Source organism: Prunus dulcis, chromosome 1, assembly GCF_902201215.1.
Source record: "Prunus dulcis chromosome 1, ALMONDv2, whole genome shotgun sequence".
Taxonomy (NCBI): Eukaryota; Viridiplantae; Streptophyta; class Magnoliopsida; order Rosales; family Rosaceae; genus Prunus; species Prunus dulcis.
In genome coordinates, this window is record NC_047650.1 from 38,710,704 (window position 1) to 38,731,801 (window position 21,098).

Sequence of the window (21,098 nt, forward strand, 5' to 3'; positions counted from 1 at the left end):
CATGAGTCCTTACTTGTAAATGTTGATAAAAGTGTGAAGAGTAAAGTCAAAATGGGGACTGGTGATCTAGTGCAGTCAATAGGCAAAGGGACTTTGGCTATAGAAATGAAGGGTGTGACTAGATATATCAAAGAAGTCATGATTGTACCTGGTTTAGATGAAAATTTGCTAAGTGTAGGTCAAATGATAGAACATGGGCATTGGCTTGTATTTGGTGATAATGCAGTTGATATTTATGGAGATAGGCAGCTGGAAGATTGCATTGCAAGAGTGCCAATGAAGGGAAACAGATGTTTTCCTTTAAATCTAGACTATGTCAATCCTCCTATGGCAAATAGAGCAACAGTTGGAGAAACATCCTGGCTGTGGCACAGAAGATTTGGGCACCTAAACTATATTAGTTTGAAGCTGTTACAAGAGAAAGATATGGTTCAGGGATTGCCTAATCTACAAGAATATGAGAAGGTCTGCTCTGGTTGTGCTGTAAGCAAGAATCACAGAAGTTCATTTGATAAGGAAAGAGCTTGGAGAGCCTCTCATCCACTAGAACTGATTCACTCAGATATATGTGGTCCAATGCAGACCATCACTCTTGGAGGGAACATATATTTCCTCACCTTCATTGATGACCACACCAGAATGTGTTGGGTGTTCTTCTTGCAGCATAAGTCTCAAGCATTCAACATATTCAAAAGGTTCAAAAGCATGGTTGAGCTACAAAGTGGTTATCAAATTAAGAAGCTAAGAAGTGATAGAGGTGGAGAATACACATCTTTGGATTTCTCAAAGTTCTGTGAAGAGGTGGGATTAGAAAGGCAACTGATAGTAGCCTACTCTCCACAACAGAATGGAGTTGCAGAGAGAAAGAATCGTACTGTGATGGAAATGGCAAGAGCCATGATGCATGAGAAGAAAATCCCTTTGAAGTTTTGGGCAGAAGCTGTCAATACAGCTGTATATCTACAAAACAGAAGCCCTACAAGTGCAGTGGACAATTCCACTCCATTTGAGAAGTTTAGTGGAAGAAAACCAGGTGTCAAGCATTTGAGAATATTTGGTTCTCTATGCTATATTCACATCCCCACACAGAAAAGGCACAAGCTGGAAGACACAGGTGAGAAGGGAGTATTTGTAGGATATGGTGTATGTGAAAAGGGGTATAGAGTACTCAACTTGAGAACTCAAAAGATTGAGCTGTCTAGGAGTGTTATTTTTGATGAAGAAGCAATGTGGAATTGGGAAACAAATGAGGCATTGCAAATTCCTATGTCTTGGGGTGATGGAGCAAGTTCAACAGTATCAGATTTGGATTCAGAACCAAATCTGTTACAGCAACAGATTGTGCAGTCTCCTATGGAAACACAAACAAGTAGTGATTTGCATGCTACTCAAGACTCTGCTCCATTGAAACTTATGATAACACCCCAAAGAAATGGAAGAGTTTGAGTGAAGTGTATGCTCAATGCAAGATGAGCATCATTGAACCTGAAAATTTTGAAGAAGCAGTCAAAGATGAAGCTTGGGGGAAGGCTATGACTGAGGAGATACTTATGATAGAGAAAAACTCCACTTGGGAATTGGTTGATAGGCCAAGTAGTAAACCAATTGTGGGAGTGAAGTGGATATTCAAAATTAAGCTTAATCTTGATGGCTCCATTCAAAAACATAAAGCAAGACTTGTTGCCAAGGGATACACACAAAAACCAGGGATTGATTTCAATGAAACCTTTGCTCCTGTGGCAAGGTTAGACACCATTAGAACTCTCATAGCTCTTGCTGCTCAGAAAGGCTGGAAACTATGGCAATTGGATGTCAAGTCAGCCTTCTTAAATGGTGTCCTTGAAGAAGAAGTTTATGTTGATCAACCGGATGGTTTTGTGGTTAAAGGTGATGAGGATAAGGTGTATAGGTTAAGAAAAGCTCTCTATGGGTTGAAGCAGGCTCCAAGGGCCTGGTATAGTGAAATCGACACCTACTTGAATCAGTGTGGTTTTCACAAAAGTCCAAGTGAAGCAACTCTCTATGTGAGAACAAAGGAAGGTGTGGGAACACTAATAGTGTCAATCTATGTAGATGACATAGCGTATACAGGAAGTAGTGATGAAATGGTGAAAGAATTCAAAGCTGAAATGATGTGTAAGTATGAGATGTCTGACTTCGGTTTACTCCACCATTTTCTTGGTATGGGAGTAACACAAACTGAAGGGATCATCAAAAGAAGTATGCTCTCACTCTCTTGGATAAGTTTGGACTCAAAGACTGCAAGTCAGTAAGCACTCCATTAGTGGCTACTGATAAATTGAAAAGAGAGGATGGAAGTGAAGCTGCAGAGTGAAGCTGCAGATGAAAGTTTGTTCAGAAAAATTGTAGGCGGCCTGTTGTATCTCACTGCAACCAGGCCAGATATAATGTTCTCTGCCTGCCTGCTTGCAAGATTCATGCACAACCCTTCTAAGATGCACTATGGGGCAGCTAAAAGGGTTCTAAGGTACATACAAGGCACGATTGATTATGGAATTGAGTATGTGACTGGAAAATCTGCACTCTTAGTATGTTACTGTGACAGTGACTGGAGTGGATCTGAGGAAGATATGAAAAGCACTTCTGGATATGCGTTTTCATTTGGAAGTGGTGCTTTTTCGTGGGCATCAGTCAAACAACACAGTGTGGCTCTTTCTACTGCAGAGGCAGAGTATGTGAGTGCAGCAGAAGCTACATCACAAGCGATTTGGCTCAGGTTTGTTCTTGAAGATTTTGGGGAAGAACAGACCACTGCAACAACTGTGTTTTGTGACAACACTTCAGCCATAGCAATGGCTAAAAACCCAGTTTTTCATTAACGGAGCAAGCACATTAAAAGGAAGTTTCATTTTATTAGAGAAGCAATACAAGAAGAAGTGATTGAACTGCTCTACTGCAAGGGAGAAGAGCAGATTACTGATATCTTCACCAAAGCACTTCCCAAAGACAGGTTCGACTATTTGAGGAGAATGCTTGGAGTGAAATCAGCTAGCTCTTTAGAAGGGAGTGTTAAAATGTAAACTGCCTAGCTAATTTCAGATTAGTTAGTAAGTTCGAAGTCAATTTATATTTAATCTGTTCTAATCTTTGTGTTAGCTGAGTACCTTGAGCTTATATGCCAGGTGCAATGCTTGAGTCTGTTTTCTATTCCCAGCTGTTAGGACAACTATGTATTGCCATGTGTCATATTCACATTGGCTTACTATTACAATCCGTTAGATTTGGAATCGACTGATGTAAGAGATCATGCTATTGTCATGAGGGAATATAAGCTCTGCTGCAATGTTCATGCAGAGTAAGCATTTTGTTATATCAATCTCAGTTTCTCTGCTCTCTCTCTCTCTCTCTCAGTACATTTCTTGCTCCCTTTGCAATCCAAATATTCAACAAGCCCATGCAAGAGGTGGACTGGTATTTCATGCAACGCTGCAGGCAGCATCATCAAGATAAACCTTACCACATCCGGTATACAAGGTATGTTGCATGAATTCTCATTCTTGTCCTTCCCGAATCTCGAATATCTCGACCTCAGCATGAATAAACTCTTTGATGTCATCCCACCTCAAATCAGTTACCTCTCTAAACTCGTTTATCTTGATCTACCTTGTAATGAGTTGTTTGGAAGAATTCTGCCAGAAATCGGTGGCCTAAGAAATCTTACCATCCTCTATCTCTTTGCAAATAAACTTTCTGGCAAAATTCCTAAAGAGAGAGGGAACTTAAAATCTCTTGTAGATCTAAAGTTGTCCGTCGATAGTTTAACAAGTTCCATCCCTCCAAGTTTTGGAAGCTTAAAAAAGCTAACAACCTTGTGCTTGTCCAAAAATGCACTTTCTGGTTCTATTCCTCAAGAGATGGGGAACCTGAAATCTCTCGTGGAGCTTTATTTGTATGAGAATCAGCTCAATGGTTCGATCCTGACATCACTAGGTAACTTGACAACCCTTACCCATCTATTGCTTTACACAAATAAATTTTCTGGCACTATTCCTGATGATATAGGGAAAATGGAATTTCTTGTGCATCTCTTCTTATCCAACAACAACTTCACTGGTTGTATCCCTAAAAACTTTGGAAACTTAGAAAAGCTACAGACGTTGTACTTGTACAAAAATCAACTCTCCAGTTCAATTCCAGAAGAATTAGGGAATCTGAAATCTCTTGTAGGTTTAGATTTGTCTTACAACAATTTAACAGGTGGCATCCCTCCAAAATTTGGAAACTTAAAAAGGTTACAGTTGTTGTACTTGCATAACAATCAACTCTCTGGTTCGATTTCAAAAGAGATAGGTAACTTAAAATCTATTGTGGATCTAGGGTTGAGCGAGAATCAACTCAATGGTTCAATTCCTGCTTCATTTGGTACCCTGACCAATTTGGAAATCTTACATCTACGGGATAACAAACTTTCCGACCCTATCCCCAAAGAGATAGAGAATCTTAAGAAGTTGACTAAACTGCACTTGGATACTAACCAATTTTCTGGTCATTTGCCCCAACATATTTGCCAAGGTGGACAACTCACAAACTTTTCAGTACACAACAACAATTTGACTGGTCCAATCCCCAGAAGCTTGAAAACCTGCACATCCTTATTCAGAGTCCATCTTGAAGGGAACCAATTGACAGGCAATGTATCTGAAGTTTTTGGCGTTTATCCGAATCTTGATTTTATAGATGTAAGCCACAATAACTTGTATGGTGAAATCTCACTCAACTGGGGACAATGCCCACAGTTAAAAACCCTACTAATGGCAGGAAACAAGCTTACCGGTAGCATACCACCTGAGATAGGCAATGCAAACAAAATTCATGTGCTCGACCTTTCTTCAAATCGTTTAGTTGGGGCGGTTCTGAAGGAATTCGGGAGACTGACTTCTTTGGTGAAGCTGATGTTGAATGGAAATCAACTTTCGGGTCGTATACCTTTCGAATTTGGATCATTGACTGATCTTGAATATCTTGACATGTCAAAAAACAGTTTCAATGAGTCTATTCCGAGCGTTCTAGGTGGTTTGGTTGAATTAAACTACTTGAATTTGAGCAACAACAAGTTCAGTCAAGCTATTCCATTTCAGTTAGGGAAGTTAGTTCAACTGTCCCAACTAGATATAAGTCATAACTCTCTTGAAGGACAGATGCCATCAAAAATTAGCAATATGGGGAGTTTGGAGACGCTTAATCTTTCCCACAACAATCTTTCTGGTTTCATTCCCACAAGTTTTGAAGGCATGCATGGCTTGTCCTTTGTGGACATCTTCTACAATGACTTAGAAGGCCCCCTTCCCAACAACACCGCATTTCGAGATGCAGCACCGGAAGATATACAAGGGAACAAAGGATTGTATGGCAATAATGGAGTTTTGCAGCCCTGAAATGAACGTAGCTCAAAAAAGGACCAGAAAAGGATATTGGTAATCACATTCTCTCTTCTAGCTGCGCTTTTACTTCTGTCTTCTTTCTTTACAGTTGTCTTTGTATTAGATAAAAGAAAGAAGCTTCAGCATTCAGATCCAGAACGAAATAACATGCATGAAGCAATTTCCTTTTTGATATTAAACTTTGACGGAAGAGCGATGTATGAGGAAATCAAAAAGGCAACACAAGATTTCGATTCGATGTATTGCATTGGAAAGGGAGGACATGGAAGCGTCTACAGAGCGAATTTGTCATTTGCCAACGTAGTAGTGGCCGTGAAGAAACTCCATCTGCAGCAGGACGGCGAGAAGAATGTTGAGAAGGAATTCCTAAATGAAGTAAGAACACTGACTGAGATACAACACCAAAATATTGTCAAGCTCTACGGTTACTGCGCACATAAACGACATTCGTTGTTGGTGTATGAGTATCTTGAAAGAGGTAGCTTGGCCGCAATGTTGAGCAAAAATGAAGAAGCTAAAGAGTTGGGGTGGAGTAAAAGAGTGAATATTGTTAAAGGTGTAGCTCATGCCTTGTCTTACATGCACCACGATTGCTTGCCTCCAATTGTACATGGGGACATATCAAGCAACAACATTTTGCTGGATTTTGAATTTGAGGCCTCTGTTGCAGATTTCGGCGCTGCCAAGTTTTTGAGCACAAACTCAACTCATTGGACTTCCCTTGCAGGCACATATGGATATGTAGCACCAGGTAATATTGATGGTCTCTCTTTTTTCTTTTTCTTTAAAAAAAAATGGTATTAACAAAAATATTTATCATTCATTTTTTGTTTCAAAGACAAATTAGTTTGAACACCACAATTTTTGTGAATGTTTTCTGAGCAGAGCTGGCGTATACAATGGAAGTGAATGAAAAATGCGATGTTTATAGCTTTAGGGTGGTCACATTGGAAATAGTTGTGGGTAGGCATCCAGGAGATCTTATTTCATCTCTATCAACGGGCTCCTCCTCCTCATCCTCCTCGTTGTCGTCATCATCATCTGCATTACTAGCCAATCAAATGCTGGTTGTGGATGTTTTGGACCAATGCATTTCGCCGCCGACACATCAAATGGCAGGGGAAGCGGTCGCTCTTGTGAAGATAGCATTTGCATGCTTGAATGCAAGTCCACAATCTCGTCCAACGATGAAGCAAGTTTCTCAACTCCTCTCATCAACTCAGACACAGAGGCTGCATTTGCCAAAGCCATTACCTATGATTACATGCGGTGAATTGCTTGCTTTCAATCCTTTGACTACCTGATCAGGATGTGGTTAATTCCTACTGCCAGCTTTCTGCTTTGAAACAATAAGTGTCCTAATTGTTGTTTTCTTATTGTTTTCTAATTTTATTTACTTCGGTCCTTTGTAGTGCTTTAAGTTTTTAGAACTTGTTTCATATATTTTTATATGTGTGGTGTTTTGTAATATGCTGCTAAGAGTACTTCTAAAATAGACATGAATTATAGTTTGAACACCAATTGGAGAGAAGTGTTGCCGTCAAGGCTCTAATTAAATTGATGCAAACTAATTCAAATTTCAACGATAACAAATCAACGAGACTATACAACGATAATATTGCACACGAAACTTAATATACTGCGGTTAAAAGAACCTCAAAATTAAAATAATAAAGCAAACCATAACATTTCGATACAACATGCTTATTGGAAATCAAATCAAATGACATATATTGATTAACGTGAACATACTTCTTCATATACGAGTATTTGGTTTGAAAATTTTCCAATGAATGTTTTACATAGATTGTGATTTATATGGTGTTAAGATCCCTCAATGATCTTCTCTGTAATCTTTGTTAATGTCTGTTTCTTGACTCAAAAAACACAAACCATGAAATCTTCAACTTAATTTTCGAGGGTAAAATGGTATACGTACAAATGCTGGGAAGCACCCTTATTTGATAAAATAATTTTTTTTGGTAATAAGACAAAATTTAAAAACAGAGAAAGAATATCAGAAAAGAAAGAAGAAAAAAGCAGCAGGGTTGAAAAACCCTAACGAGCGGGATTTGGGCGTCAAATTTCTTAACTTTGAAATGTTACATCCAAAAGCAAGCAGAGCATAGTGCTTGGCATGGTGCGTAATCTGGAGAATGAGCCTGAGGGCTACAGAGCATAGTGCTTGGCATCACCAGTTCTTTCCCGGAACTTGTTAATTCTGCATTCTGAGCCCCAGAATTCATAATCCCAGGCAAGTTCATATTTCAAAACCAATTTCTCTGTTTTCAATTTTGATGTTGAAATCACTGCAAAAAATTCACCAAAATCCTGAAAAATTTGATAACCCAAATGAACAAAAGGCTAATCTCACTCTCATTCTCTCTGAGAAGCTCGGTCCGGCTTCACAGGCCTCCTCTCTACCACTCAATCTCTATCTTGTTTTACTCTTCCTCCAAACCCAAAAGGTCAAAGTTTAACTTCGTCTCCAAAGACGGAAGGTCAAAATCAACGCCCAAAGTAGCAGTAGCTGAATATTTAATCAACCAGCACCAGTTTTCCCCAGAAACTGCTTTGAAAGCCTCATCATCCATCGCTTTTCTTAAAAATACCGCAGAGACGGATTCGGTGCTTTCATTCCTAAAAGAACGCGGGTTCTCCAAAACCCAGCTAGAGGAAGTGGTTAAAAGGATCCCGAGGATCCTTCGTGCCAATCTTGACACGACCATCAAACCCAAGATCAAGATTTTCCAAGACTCTGGCTTTTCAGACTCCGACATTGCGGATGTTATATCCTCTTACCCCTGGATTTTATGGAATAGTGCTGATAATCGGCTTGGTCCTGCTATTTTGGCATTGAAGAACATTCTGGGCTCCAATGCTGGTGTGCTTAAGGTTTTAAAGTTATGTGGTTGGTATCTCAAATATGACTTGAAGAAGACAATGATTCCCAATATTGAGATTTTGAAGAGTTTGGGTATAAGTTCGTCGCAGATTGTCAAATACATTTGTCAGTTTCCCAGATTTTATCTGCATACGCAGGAGAGCATTATGGATTTTGTTAGAAGGGTTGATGAAATGGGTTTCGATAGGAAGTCCAAGATGTTCCTATCAGCAATTCGGACCATTAGTTCGATGAGTTTGGAGACCTGGGAAATGAAGGTGAAGCTTTTCCAGAGTTTGGGGTTTTCAGAAAAGGGTGTCTTGGTGGCGTTTAGGAGGGCTCCCCAGGTGTTTTGTATATCTGAGAAGAAGATTAAGGAGGCAACAGAGATGCTGCTCAGCTCTGGCAAGGCTGATATCGCATTTATAGCTAGTCACCCAGAGTTGCTTATTTGTAGCGTTGAGCACAGGCTGAAACCACGACTACAAGTTATGGAGAACCTAGAAAAGAAAAATCTACTTAGGAAAATACCTAGTTTGACCACAATCTGCAGGTACACTGATCAGAAGTTTGCTGAAAGATTTGTTATTCCTTATGCAAATGAACTTGAGGTCTAACATGACCAGTGAAGAGCCAAGCTAATGCGATTTGAATATTTTTAGCTGGCACTGGCATTTGATGATGCTTGTAACTTGAAGGAAGAGTTTTTTTTTTTTTTTGGCGGGGGGGAGAGAGAAGAGCATGGAAAGGAAATAGAAAGGTCATGATTGTTTTTGAGGTATGTTCTTTTGAGCACTCGTGTTTCCTTCTAATAGTCTTTGAAAGTTGTAACACTCAGATTATTGTTATTGTGGATCTGGTTATACCTTCTCCATTTATTAATTTCTTTAAACTTTGAATGCCTTAAAAAAGAGTGATAGTTAGCTTATTTGCTACTCAAAGTTATACTTTGTAGTCTTTTAGGTTTCAAGTTACCAATATCATGAGCTGAGGGTATTAGTAACTGCTGTGTATTCGACTCTTACAAACATTTGTTCTTACTTTGATTGCTCTTCCTTGGCTTGTATTTTTGTAATTGTGGCTTATGTAAATTTGCTTTTCAGAGATGAGATTGAACTTTTTTTATTGCAGTCTGCAAATTTTTTTGTTTTTTTTTTAACGGAGTCTGCAAATTTTGTTAGACATTATGATCTCTAATCAGAATACAGGTAGTTTCATCGAGTTGATCTATCTGAAAGTGAACAGAAAATTTCACTATAGAGTTGCTTTTTACAATACCTGTGATATTGACACAGCAAATTCTCCCAAATCATATGTCATATCTACTAAATGTAGACAGCAGGCTTTGAAAGCTAGGCCTTCATTATACGTGTTGATGCATTGGGGATGGGAAGATTGGAGAAGATTTCTCATTCTCAATGAATGGCCAGCTGGGTCTGGCAACAGCAAGGGAAAGGATTAGAGGATTGTGGTTAGGGTAAATAATGCTTGTGTTCATCTGTTTGTTTGTTTTTTTAAATCTGCTCTACAGCTTATGGTAGTTGATGGAATTATAGAAAACCTATTATTTGGGTTTAACTGTATGTCTTCTATCTAAAACTGTTTTAGGTTTCTATACCTATTGACTAGAAAAGGCCGTTCTTCTAAAAGAGGAGAAAAACTTGCATGTCATGGGGATATCACTATTTTGCTATTCCCACGGCGAAAAATGATTGAATGGGATAGCAAAACATTGCTATTCCCGTGAAATGCAAATTCTTCTCTCGTTCCCATTTCCCAAATTTTTAGATCCCAATACAAGCCCTACAACTTACAAGGGCATGGGAATTCAACGTTTAGCTAGATTTAGACTAAACACCTACTAGCTCCTACTGGTTTTCTTTTGACCAATTTAGCCCACAGTATCCATCCCTTACTATTTCAAAGTCAATTTCCTCTTTCTAGGGTCATAGACCTCCATAATAATTCAAACTATTCAAATAACTTAAAACAAAAGCAAAAACATAGTTATTTTAAAACGTTTTGCTGTAAATTAAACTTCACGTGTGGTAGTTATCTAACACATCTTCATTTCTAACCTTCTTGCTCTCCCACCTTAATTATTTTCTCTTTTGCACTTCTCTTTGTTTGGATTTGGTTAAACTTTTTACCCATAGGGTTGATGCTACTCATTATAGGAGGAATCTTTGTTTTATGTTTATGAGTTTGTGACATCATCCGCCTATCACCTCCCACCTCCCACAATTGAAAAACACTTCCATTTGAAACTCAACTTACTACATCCATGTTCACTTCACCCTACATGTCTCAATGATGCACAAGATAAACAATAGGTCAACAACATAGATGTGGTGTGCTTTTTTTGCTTTCTCCAATATTTTTCTCCAACTTTAGACTTGGCTACCTTGCTTGGTCCGCATGCTTTCTCAACTTTTTTATTTTAAGGATCAAATGAACAGGAAATTGCCAATTACTCTTATGCCAAACTCATAAGGTGATTAATTTAAGGCAAATCTATTCCTGGTGCTTCACGCTTGGAGAATTTCGGCTTTAATCTTGTACGAAAGTGGTGTTATATCCTTATTTTAAAGCTTTTCCTAGTACTCCTGCCTTGCTCCTCTGAATATAATACGAACAAGTGATGTGGGATCGGCTGAGCCAAATACTATGTTCAGACTAGAGCATTCAATTCAAGATCAATTACCATTGAACATAGAGGGCCACGATGTTTATATTCTTGAAACGAGCTACCAACGTAAATAACCAATTAGCTCTCTCTCAATGTACAAGTATTAGAAGTCTCAAGTTTGAATTTCCCTATCCGTAAATTAAAACAAAAAAAGAAAGACTACCAACACAAATAGAGATGATGACCACATTCAAATATGAATCAAAAGGGGGGAAGAGAGTAGAATGTATGAGATGAGTGTGAGGCTTTTTTTGGGCTAGACATGCATCATGCATGGGATGGAAGGTCCCAAATAAAAGTAAAGTCTAATCCGAAGGCAACTAGTAGTGGTTAAAGGGGCCATCATCTTTTTCCATGCTCTCAAGTGCATTGCTCCCTTCATCATCACAACCTCACTTTGCTTAATCTCTCTTCCTCTTTTTTTATGATGAATTCTGCGGATCCCATCCTTTCTTTTCAACACTTTCAGTCTGCTTTCCATAAGCCTCTTGGTTTTCTAGTTTAAGAAAATTAGGGTTAGAAAATGTATTATTGCCTATATTCTTACAGCTCACCGGCCGCCACTACTATATAGAATTTTTTGTGTTTGGCTATGGAGAGAGAGAGAGAGAGAGAGAGTCGATAGAAAACAAAGAAAATAAAATGAAGTTTAAGAAGCAAATTATCTAGAGGATTTAATTCCCTTCTTATTTTAGAAGTGGAATTTAATTTGGGTTAATCTTTTCTTTCCTTTTCTATCACCCACCCACCTACTACATTTGTTGGAGTTTCTGTTGCCTCTACCATAATGTGTCAAGTAAACCAGTGATTTGCATATGGTAGACCAATCACTAAGCAATTATTTATACATCCCATCAAAATGAAAGGGTCGAAAATCACCAAGAATGACTTGAGAAGAAGAGCTCTCAAATTCTTGTGGGTTCCATTGAAGAGAAGTGGTTTGGTAGTTGTTCACTTGCTTGTGTGGGCACTAGCCATAGGGGTCATGAGTCATAACTGTCATGGGCTCACAAGTTGGTGGCATGATTGGATCATGAAACAAGGCTCGTGGGCTTTAACTTTCTCATGCACCTTTTTTCAATTAAAAAAAATATATTTGGGAACTATTGGAGAAAAGTAAAGGTTAAGAAAGAAGGCTATCCTGTGAGCCTGTGAGTCTGTGACCCCATTTCAAAGGGTTGCAGAAAGGGGTGTCACAAAAAGGATCAAATAGGGCCAGATTTTATTGTAATTAGGTGTATACTTCTTTTCCCTTATCGTTCGTCTTACATGACAATAAATGTCAGAAAAATTATCAACTAGGGCAAGATTTTATTTTAATGAGGCATATACTTTTCTCTCACTCTCTTAGGAGTGTCAGGAAAACAACTAAATAGTGCAATAACCTAAATTGAGAGATAAATTACATGACGAAAGAGACAGACACAAAAGGAAGTATGTCCCGGTTGCATGTAAGATAAACATATGTTAACCAATGTAGAAGGAGAAAAATGAGAGACAGAGACATGGAACAGATGTTAAAGGGAAAAAACACATAAGATAAAGGCAAAAGCAAAGGAAAGCTGTCAAGCCCTCCCTCCTTTCTTTTAAAAGCCACACCTCAAAAACCAAAAAACCAAACAGTTTCAGCAAGAAAGCAAGCAAGCACAAGATCTAAGAAAAAGAAACACAAAAACAGAGAAGAAAAAAAATTGAAGAAGCAACAAATTCTTTCTGCAGAACATGAAGTCAAGGGAAGCCAAAGGAGCTCTTTCTGCAGATCTATTAGTGTGTTTTCCTTCAAGAACCAGTCTAAAACTGATGCCCAAGCCAATTTGCAGCCCAGCGAGGCCCTCAGAGCCTAACAAGCGCCACCAGTACAACCAGAACCACCATCACCAACCTCACCACCACCAGCAGCTCGTCAAAAAATCAAGCATTGGCAAAAGCAGTCTTGGCCAAGCAAGCCCTCTGTTATGGGCCAAGACCAAGCCCATGGGCTCTGAGATCTCCGAGCCCACGTCCCCAAAAGTCACCTGCGCTGGCCAGATCAAAGTCAGGCACAAGTCCGGCTCGTGCAAAAGCTGGCAGTCAGTGATGGAGGAGATTGAGAGAATTCACAACAACAAGAAACAGAGGAAACAGAGACGACCCGGTTGGGCAGAGGCTCTCGGGTTCAAGAAAGAAGTCATGCAATTCTTGACTTGCTTGAGAAACATTCGGTTTGATTTGCGGTGCTTTGGTTCTTTTCCTCAACCGGATATTTCTAGCGACGAGGATGAAGAAGAAGAAGAGGAAGAAAACAGGGACTGTCGAGAAAACCATGTGGGTGGTGAGGGAATTAGCGACGGTGGTGATCAGAGTAGCTCGAGGGCTATGTTTTCAAAATGGTTTATGGTTTTACAGGAAAATCAGAGTAATGGGTTTTGCACAGAAGATAAAAAGGAGAGAAATGATAGGCAGAGTTTGGATGATGAGGTTGGATCAACTTCTGAAATTCCAGTAGCCTCTGTTCCGCCACCAAATGCTCTGTTGCTAATGAGGTGCAGGTCTGCTCCTGCAAAGACTTGGCTAGAAGAGAAAGAAGAAGAGGATGATGAGGATGAAGAAGAGGAAGAAAAAGAAGCAGAAAACAAAAATGGATTGGAAAAAGAAGAGAAAAAGGCCAAAGTTACTTTGAAGAGCTTAATGGAGGAAGATAAACAGAGAAAGAAGACAGAGAGCTTGGTGGTGATGGCATGTGATTCTGATTTCTACAAGATTTCTTCTGATGTTGCCAAGGAGACATGGGTTGTTGGTGGAATGAAAGATGCAATTTCCAGAAGTCGAAGTTGGAAGAGATGATGAAGAAGAAGATGATCTCTTTTTTTTCTTTTTTTTTTTGGTGTCAAAAGAAAAATATGGTTTTTTTTTTTCCTTATTAATTCTCTGCCTTGATTTGGTTTTGTGAGCTTTTTGTCCACTAAGTTATTCTGTGGGAACTGGTAAATCCAAAGCTCCTTTAGCTTACTTTTGCTTCATTCTTGTTGCTATAGATTTTAGTACTTGTACAGCTTTTCTGTTTCTTTCTCCTGGAAAAAGATTTTGCCAGCATTTACAGTTTTGTGATGTATATGTCCACCATCACCATGGTCGTCTTTTGTTTCAGAAATCATGAATGGTGCTTTTGTGACACAAGTGTTGATAATTTCTAATTAGATTGTTAAGCGGCAGAGATGTATATTTTCTGTGGTGGGTGTTCAAACCAACGAGAATGTTCCAACTAGAAAAAGAACTGAGATATCGTCAGAATTGTAGGACCTACTACAAGTATGCGCTATCATATCACATCATCACCCACTCTATGTAAGACTTCTCTAAGCCAGAAAAAAATATCTCATGTTTTATACACATTTCTCTCTCTTTCTTTCTCACGAAACAATTTACCTCAAAACAAGCTTCTTTCTCGTGAGTATGAATAATCTACCAAAACTACAAAACAGAGTCTAAACACACAAGTGAGTTATCTTTATAGAAATGGGTCTACAATGTAATTAATAAGTTCATATAAATTGTTACTTTTTGACCACTCTTCTTATGTGCATGTTTCCCATTTGTCCCAAATTTGTCTTTTGATTGACTGTAACTATTTAAGTCCAATATGTGTCCATGAACTCGTTAGAGCAAGCTCTACGTAACGGTGTGAAGAGAATTCTAAAAATGCTTTTCGAACAAAAATTGACCAACACGCCCCAAATCCCAAGGATAAAATTGTAATTCCATATTAAAATTTTGAAAGTTAAAATAAATTTCGGGATGGGATCTTACAAAGACTCGTTTTGAGCTTGAAAGGCCATAAGCAAAACTGTAGATCGTATGTTAGGTCCAGTTGTCCCATATGTTTGTCTAGACTGTTGGCACTCTTCCTAAAAGTTATGCTTTTGTTCTATCAATAGAAACGGTGTACAAATGTGATTGATTACTGTCTAGATTGATTGCCTTGCCTCTCGTTCCCTATATCATGTCCTAATTAATAATGCACATAATTCTATTGTCCATCATGCAGTTTATTAGTTATTGATAAATTATGCCCTGTACTTGGGGGGCATCATGTTTGCTCCTTTTAACCGAATTAGCTTTCGTGATAGCATAGCAGGATCAATGGCCATGCGTATGCCTGCAATTAGGTATTTATTTTCTTTTGAATGGGCTTTAAATGGGCTGAATAGGCAAAGCTGGTTGACTCTCTGCCTTGGAAAAACCCAGCCCTATATTCACGTTTTGGGCTCATTATAGAGAAGGGTGATTCTTTGGACGATTTTCTATTTGTCGAACTTTGTTACAAAATCGTTTTGGGGTCAAAGAGAATTTTAGGTGTCCATGAAATCACTGTATTATATTATCTTCTCTGATGGGCTTATCCAGAAATAACAGTAAAATTTACATGCAAAGCAATGGTGAGGAATTGGGATCGAAATTTTATGAAAGTGCACCCTTGCGGTTTTTAATCTAGGGTTTATTTGGATTTCGAGCGCTCTAATATTATGTTAAGAATTTAGAGAAACAGATCAGTGGACTCGCTACTAATTGGTCTAATACAGATAAGTATTTCAACTTTACCATCTACATAGTGTGAAATTTTGCACAAAGACCTCGAATGTTATTAGCAGGTGAACTGTTGGTTTAGTTTACATTCTTCAACAGAAGGAGCTATCAAGTTTGAATACCCCAGCGGGTTGGTATTTGTCCTCATGAGGACTTGGCAAGTGATAGACTAAATGCCTGCCATTTTGGAATTCATAGTGATCATGGAGTTTGTTAGACCTTGGAACAAAAAGACATTCCATAGAAAACACATTTCCTAGCTCTATATAATACCAGTCCTAATCAGTCAACCTTTTGATAACATAATTTCTAGGTTTTGAAAAGACGAAAACAGAGAACAAATATGAAACTTCCTCTGATCAACCCACAATTCATGTTTGCTTGCCAGGTTGGTGTGCAACATATGGGGTTGGGAGAACATAGGACCCCATAAAACTTTCAAAAGAAAAAAAATTTAAAAGAATCAGATGAAGAAATACAATAAAACTCCACTCAAATTTCTTTCTTCCGTGATTTTATCTTTTGCATTGATTCTCTTCCCACCCTTTTTGCTTTATGTGCAATGCAGGCAAAGTTATCAAGCACATATAATTGGCCCAATCAATTTCTATTTTTATTCTGTCATGTGGGCTTTCTTCTTTTGCAAGATGTGAAGTTTCTGCTGCCTGTCACCTTGCCTATGAACAATATATCAAGTGTAATATGTCATCTTTTGTTTTACTTAAGAATCCTCAACTGCTGTACAATTTGACTGAGCTTTCTAATAATTCATGGTTGCTGCCTGGAATTTCTTTGACCCTTGATCCATTTTTGTATATCTTGAAGGCTGGGATTGTGCTCACATCCTCCATTTTGGCCAAGTATGGATGGTCTTCCACCTCCACCTGAAATTATATAAAAACATAGAAAAAAAAAAGTAAATGGTAAAATAATATACTTAACAACAATTTTTGCACCAGAATTTATTATTTAGAACAAACCTTGAGAAAATGGACAGATGGAAATCTTGTGCAGACTTGATGCAGGGCTTGCAACACTTGCTTTTGTTTGGTTTTGCTACAAAACAGCACCACAGACATCCCTGTTATTGAGACAAGGTGTTAGTTTTGTTGAGTTGTAATCTAGTTATCTAACCAAGAGATCCAAAACCAAGTTAGTGCTTTGTGGCAAATGGACAAGGAAGAATGAGTTACCTGGAGAGGTCACAAAATGTCTGAAGCGCTCATTGCTGGAGATGAGGACCAAATTTGATCCAAATTTCATGTCCTTAATATCTTCGCCGCGTTGTGTTTTGAGCTGGATCTTGGCTTCAAACAAAGCCTTGCCAACTTCCTCATCTCCAGGAGTTTCTCTTATCAGAACTTCATAATCTTGAATTGAAGGCCCCCACCTTTCTAACTGTTGCACAAAACAAACAGAAAGTGTACTAATTAGTGATGGGTTTTCAACTTATTACTCATTAAATGTTGTGCAGAAAGTATGTTTAGCTTTCAAGTGAGAAAAATTCACCTTGGCATTGCAATCAGCCCGGCGCAGCCTAGCCTTGCTGTAAGAAGGCAGCACATTAAGTGCTGCATTGCAATCATCAATGGCCTTTTCAAATTGTCCCAGTTTAGTACGACAAGCTGCTCGGTTGCATAGTAAAACCGAGTTATGTGGATCATGCTGCAGTCCTTGACTATACACTACACATGCTTCCGAAAATTTCGATGCCTTAAAGAGAAGGTTACCACTCACTCGGGCTGATGCAACAGCGCGAGCCCTCTTCACCACCGCGGCGACATTCTTGTCACTTGGATTGAGTCGTGCTGCATTCTGAGCTGCAGCTATAGCATCCTCAAACCTGTCAACCCCATAACTCTAAGATGTTACCATCTTGACACGTCTTAATCTGATACTAAGATAAATTAGTACTTAATTACAAATGATCAGTGACCACGTGTAGCATGCCGAGTCTTTTTAAACGGCTGCAAATTAATTATAGGGAGCAACCTAACTTTTGATTTAATATAAGGCTTATATTTAAAAGTCCTATATCATATTAATTAGCACTAATAAACTAACCTGCCAACAGCCAAGTAAACCTGAGCCCCAATCATTAACAGAAAAGCACTAGTTGCCAAGCCAAAGAACTTGGTGCATATATCAATGCTGAAACTGGGTCGTTTTTGGTAGGTGGCATAGGCCTCTTGATGTCTGTGAAGCTTCAGCAAGGCCTCAGCTTGTAGAGCAAAGACCTAGGCATAAGTAAACAAACATAAACAAACATTAGATTGTTTTGATCAACAGATTATACTAATTAACCTTTGGCAAAACAAGGGGTTGACCAAGAAAATCTAACCTGTGGAGCTGAATTGGCACCTGAGGAAATTGCCAGCTGGGTCTCGTTCAGCAAAATATTCCACTCTTGTAATTTCTGAGCTTCAGTGCATCTGCTGAGGCATTTTTGAAGAGCCTGACATTGGTCAACGTCTTTCGAGTTAGCATATGGGCCCGAGTGTTTGTAGTGATCCAATGCTTTCTCTGCTTCTCCCAATCTAAATGACACAACTAATGTTCATGTTAGCAAATCTTTCAAAAGAATTAAAACAACCACAAACACATGAAAGTTTGTGTTCTGCAGGAATATATGTAGAACAGAATCTTGCTCTGTTTGAAATTACCTGAGATAAGTTGTTGCCAACCGATGATGAGCTTTGTGATAAGAAGGCTCAATCTGGATTGCTTCTTTGCATTCGAAAACCACCTCGATAAGACGGCCTAAACCAACCAAAGCTGCTCCTTTATTGCTGTGATAAGCAGCCTTATTTGAATCCAAAGCAATTGCTCGGTCATAAAAAGCCAAGGCCTCTTCAAATCTGCCCTGTTTGTATGCCTCATTTCCCATGGACTTCAACACCTCAGGGTCTAACTTGTTCCAGGCAAGACCTCCAAACTCATCACTGTTCTTCCTCACAATGTTACCCATCACAACATTGCCTCCTGGTTTTCCAAATCCATTTTTTCGGGTAGGTGTCGAATTCGAGTCTTCGAGATTTCTAGGATGATAAGTCAGAGTCTTGATTGTTGCAATGGGACTATTGCTAGCCGCCTGATTCGAAACTCCGGGCTGCCTCAAGTTCCCCAACTGTCCTGAAAGCACCATATTACTTGAAGTGGCTCGGACCAGAGGTTTGCTTTCATTGGCTTGCTGGTGATCAGTGATCTTCCTACTGAGCTCTGCAGATCTAGTAGTGGATGCCCTTTGTAGCTTCGTCTCTTTCGACAAGTCCTGGATTTGCAACACCTTGATTTGGCTTGAAGTACCATTGGATGAAGATGTTGACATTCTTCCAGCATCTGAATGCCTTCTCGGTTGAGCCTTCTGGTGACAAGCTGAAGGCCTTGGATGACCCAAGCTAGGCTTCCTGGAATGTTTCGAGTCTCGATTTGGAGAAGGTCTACCCGAATTGGAGGAGACTACAATAGCAGCCTCTGTGGATTTGGGTTGTTGGCTCTTGGATTCTTCAGACTTTGTAGAATAATCATCATTGATTGGTGCTTTCAAATCATTTTTGCTACTGTTTGAAGGTAGTGAATGAACAGAAGATTTTCTAGACCAGTAGCTTCTGCACTGGAAAATCCCACCCATAAAACCACAACCCAAATCCTTGTCCACCTTATACTTTGCCATGTCTGCCATTTTCTCTTTCCAGCTCTTGATGCCTCTTGCAGAAGATACTTATAGAACACAGATGAGTTAATGGTTTTGAGAACACAGAGAGGTATCAAAAATCATGTTTAAAACTATTGTAACATGTAGAATGTGTATACTCTCAGAAAACAATAAAATGAGGAGAAGAAGAAAAAAAAGACTCAAAGCATAAAATATATGAAAATAATCAAAGAGATGGCTTGCCCATGAAGGATTTCGTGTAGCAGAATATTATCCAAAAGGTGTATATATAAGCTCTCGCAGCCTCCTAGAGTGGCTTCCAAGAAACCAACTTTATCTTTTTGGGGTTCTGGTAGGGAGGTGAAGGTGTGTAGGGTCAAAAACCCATAAACTAAATTAGCGTATACAAGAAAAAGGCCAGTCCCAGTAGGGGCTTTTTGTTTTTTTGGTTTCCCAAAAAAACTTATAATAATTTACCAATTTGATATGAAAATACAAAAAGAAAGAGCACTACTATTCAAAATTTTAGAGCTTGATGATTGAGAAATTAAAATAAGCTTGTTGATAAAGAGACTTCTCAACCTCTTTCTGATGGCTCTTCTTCTTTACAATAAGACATGTCTACCACAGAGATGTCATCCTGTCAGTCAATTTAATTTAGCAGCAGATTATGGCAAGTGGCTTGTTAAATCTTTATCAAACACAGATTGCAAAGGCTGCAGAGTTCTCTGTTTTGGCGTCTTTGTTAAGTTTTATGGTGATGGGAACTGAGAAGTTGACCTATGTAGGACACCATTAGGGGAGTTAAAAGTCTTCTAATCTCAATTAAATTGCACCTTTGATCTCTTTCTTTTTTTTGCAGTGGATTTATCTTTGAAATATAATCAAATGATTTTATTTTTGCACATCTTATAAAGGCAAGAGGACAGTTTTTAATCCACACTTCATTATTAAAAATATCCCCTCACTATGGTTATTGGGTATAGTTCAATTGGTTAAGTTCTTCCATCTCCACCCATGTAGGTAGAGGTTCTAAAATCTCCAAACACCCATACATATTTTTGTAAACCGTACTCCCCCAATCGCTTATACTAAAAATAATAATAATAATCCTATTGTTATACTTGGTGGGTAGAAATAACATCAAGTGTTATACTTGCAGAAAACTGAATAGCTTATTACATACACAAACTTCTTGAAGAAGACGTATATGATAATGATTGCAATGGGGACGGACTTTCTGGATGATTGATAAATAATTAAATGAGACTATTTACTAACATAAAGCAGTGACAAGGATGATTGAGCTCAAATTTCAGAAATGGAAATTTGAATATTGATTTCAATTATATTATAAAGTATAGTAATCTTATTTGATATAGTCTTAATTTATCTCAATGAACAAGGTTGGTACATGTCATTTGTTGTCGGCTTGTGTAATGGTTGCTATTTATACATGAAGAAGAGATAGAATTATTGACCAGAGTTGTTGCATATGCAAAATGTGACCAAGTCCATGCAATTTATTGTCCATTTTGAATGTGGGTTTTGGTGGGATGAAATGTTGTAGGACCATTTATGCAAAACAAATTGAAGCTTTAAAAATCTTGAAGAATATTTGTCATGAGTTTGCCTACATCATGTCTAGTCGGTGCCGGCTTATAAACGCTCCTAATACCAACCTCACAAAAATTCTCAAACAATTTGGCTATGAGAGGACGGCATCACAGAATTCTATCAAATTATTATTAATAGTTAGAACTTGGAAGGAATTATGCTACCTACTCTGGTTTATCATCGATGTGCTCTTCCAACCAGCTAGCAGTGACTTTTCTTTGCAATGGGTTTCCTACATGAATCACACCATATATGAGGTCAAATGTTCAAGCCAATCAGAACTAACTT

At 38.6% G+C, this 21,098-nt stretch overlaps 5 protein-coding genes across 6 annotated transcripts; 4 read left to right on the top strand and 1 right to left on the bottom strand.

The window, feature by feature from the left end:
- The first annotated feature begins 2,312 nt into the window (after positions 1 to 2,312).
- Positions 2,313 to 2,840, top strand: LOC117619683 (secreted RxLR effector protein 161-like). Its single transcript, XM_034349692.1, has one exon. It carries the CDS (start codon positions 2,313 to 2,315, stop codon positions 2,838 to 2,840), a length of 528 nt encoding a protein of 175 aa, XP_034205583.1.
- A 714-nt stretch (positions 2,841 to 3,554) lies between these two features.
- LOC117619694 (probable leucine-rich repeat receptor-like protein kinase At1g35710) lies at positions 3,555 to 6,706 on the top strand. Its single transcript, XM_034349702.1, has 3 exons — positions 3,555 to 5,365; positions 5,408 to 6,153; positions 6,288 to 6,706. The coding sequence occupies exons 1-3, from the start codon at positions 3,555 to 3,557 to the stop codon at positions 6,704 to 6,706; spliced, it is 2,976 nt and encodes a 991-aa protein (XP_034205593.1).
- A 713-nt stretch (positions 6,707 to 7,419) lies between these two features.
- LOC117614195 lies at positions 7,420 to 9,134 on the top strand. Its single transcript, XM_034342920.1, has one exon. The coding sequence runs from the start codon at positions 7,755 to 7,757 to the stop codon at positions 8,901 to 8,903; it is 1,149 nt and encodes a 382-aa protein (XP_034198811.1). The 5' UTR covers positions 7,420 to 7,754; the 3' UTR covers positions 8,904 to 9,134.
- Positions 9,135 to 12,500: 3,366 nt separating this feature from the next.
- Positions 12,501 to 14,047, top strand: LOC117613966. The gene has a single exon (XM_034342604.1). It carries the CDS (start codon positions 12,698 to 12,700, stop codon positions 13,796 to 13,798), a length of 1,101 nt encoding a protein of 366 aa, XP_034198495.1. The 5' UTR covers positions 12,501 to 12,697; the 3' UTR covers positions 13,799 to 14,047.
- Positions 14,048 to 15,774: 1,727 nt separating this feature from the next.
- On the bottom strand, positions 15,775 to 19,606 carry LOC117615560 (TPR repeat-containing thioredoxin TTL1-like). 2 transcript variants are annotated; one of them, XM_034344662.1, is made up of 7 exons: positions 18,202 to 19,606; positions 17,880 to 18,075; positions 17,603 to 17,775; positions 17,048 to 17,381; positions 16,732 to 16,936; positions 16,519 to 16,594; positions 15,775 to 16,422 (listed from the first exon to the last, which is right to left on the bottom strand). In XM_034344662.1, the coding sequence occupies exons 1-7, from the start codon at positions 19,218 to 19,220 to the stop codon at positions 16,377 to 16,379; spliced, it is 2,049 nt and encodes a 682-aa protein (XP_034200553.1). In that variant the 5' UTR covers positions 19,221 to 19,606; the 3' UTR covers positions 15,775 to 16,376. The 2 variants fall into 2 exon arrangements, with proteins under 2 accessions (XP_034200553.1, XP_034200552.1); XM_034344661.1 differs by having other exon boundaries at positions 16,519 to 16,619; positions 18,202 to 19,593.
- Between the last annotated feature and the right edge of the window lie 1,492 nt (positions 19,607 to 21,098).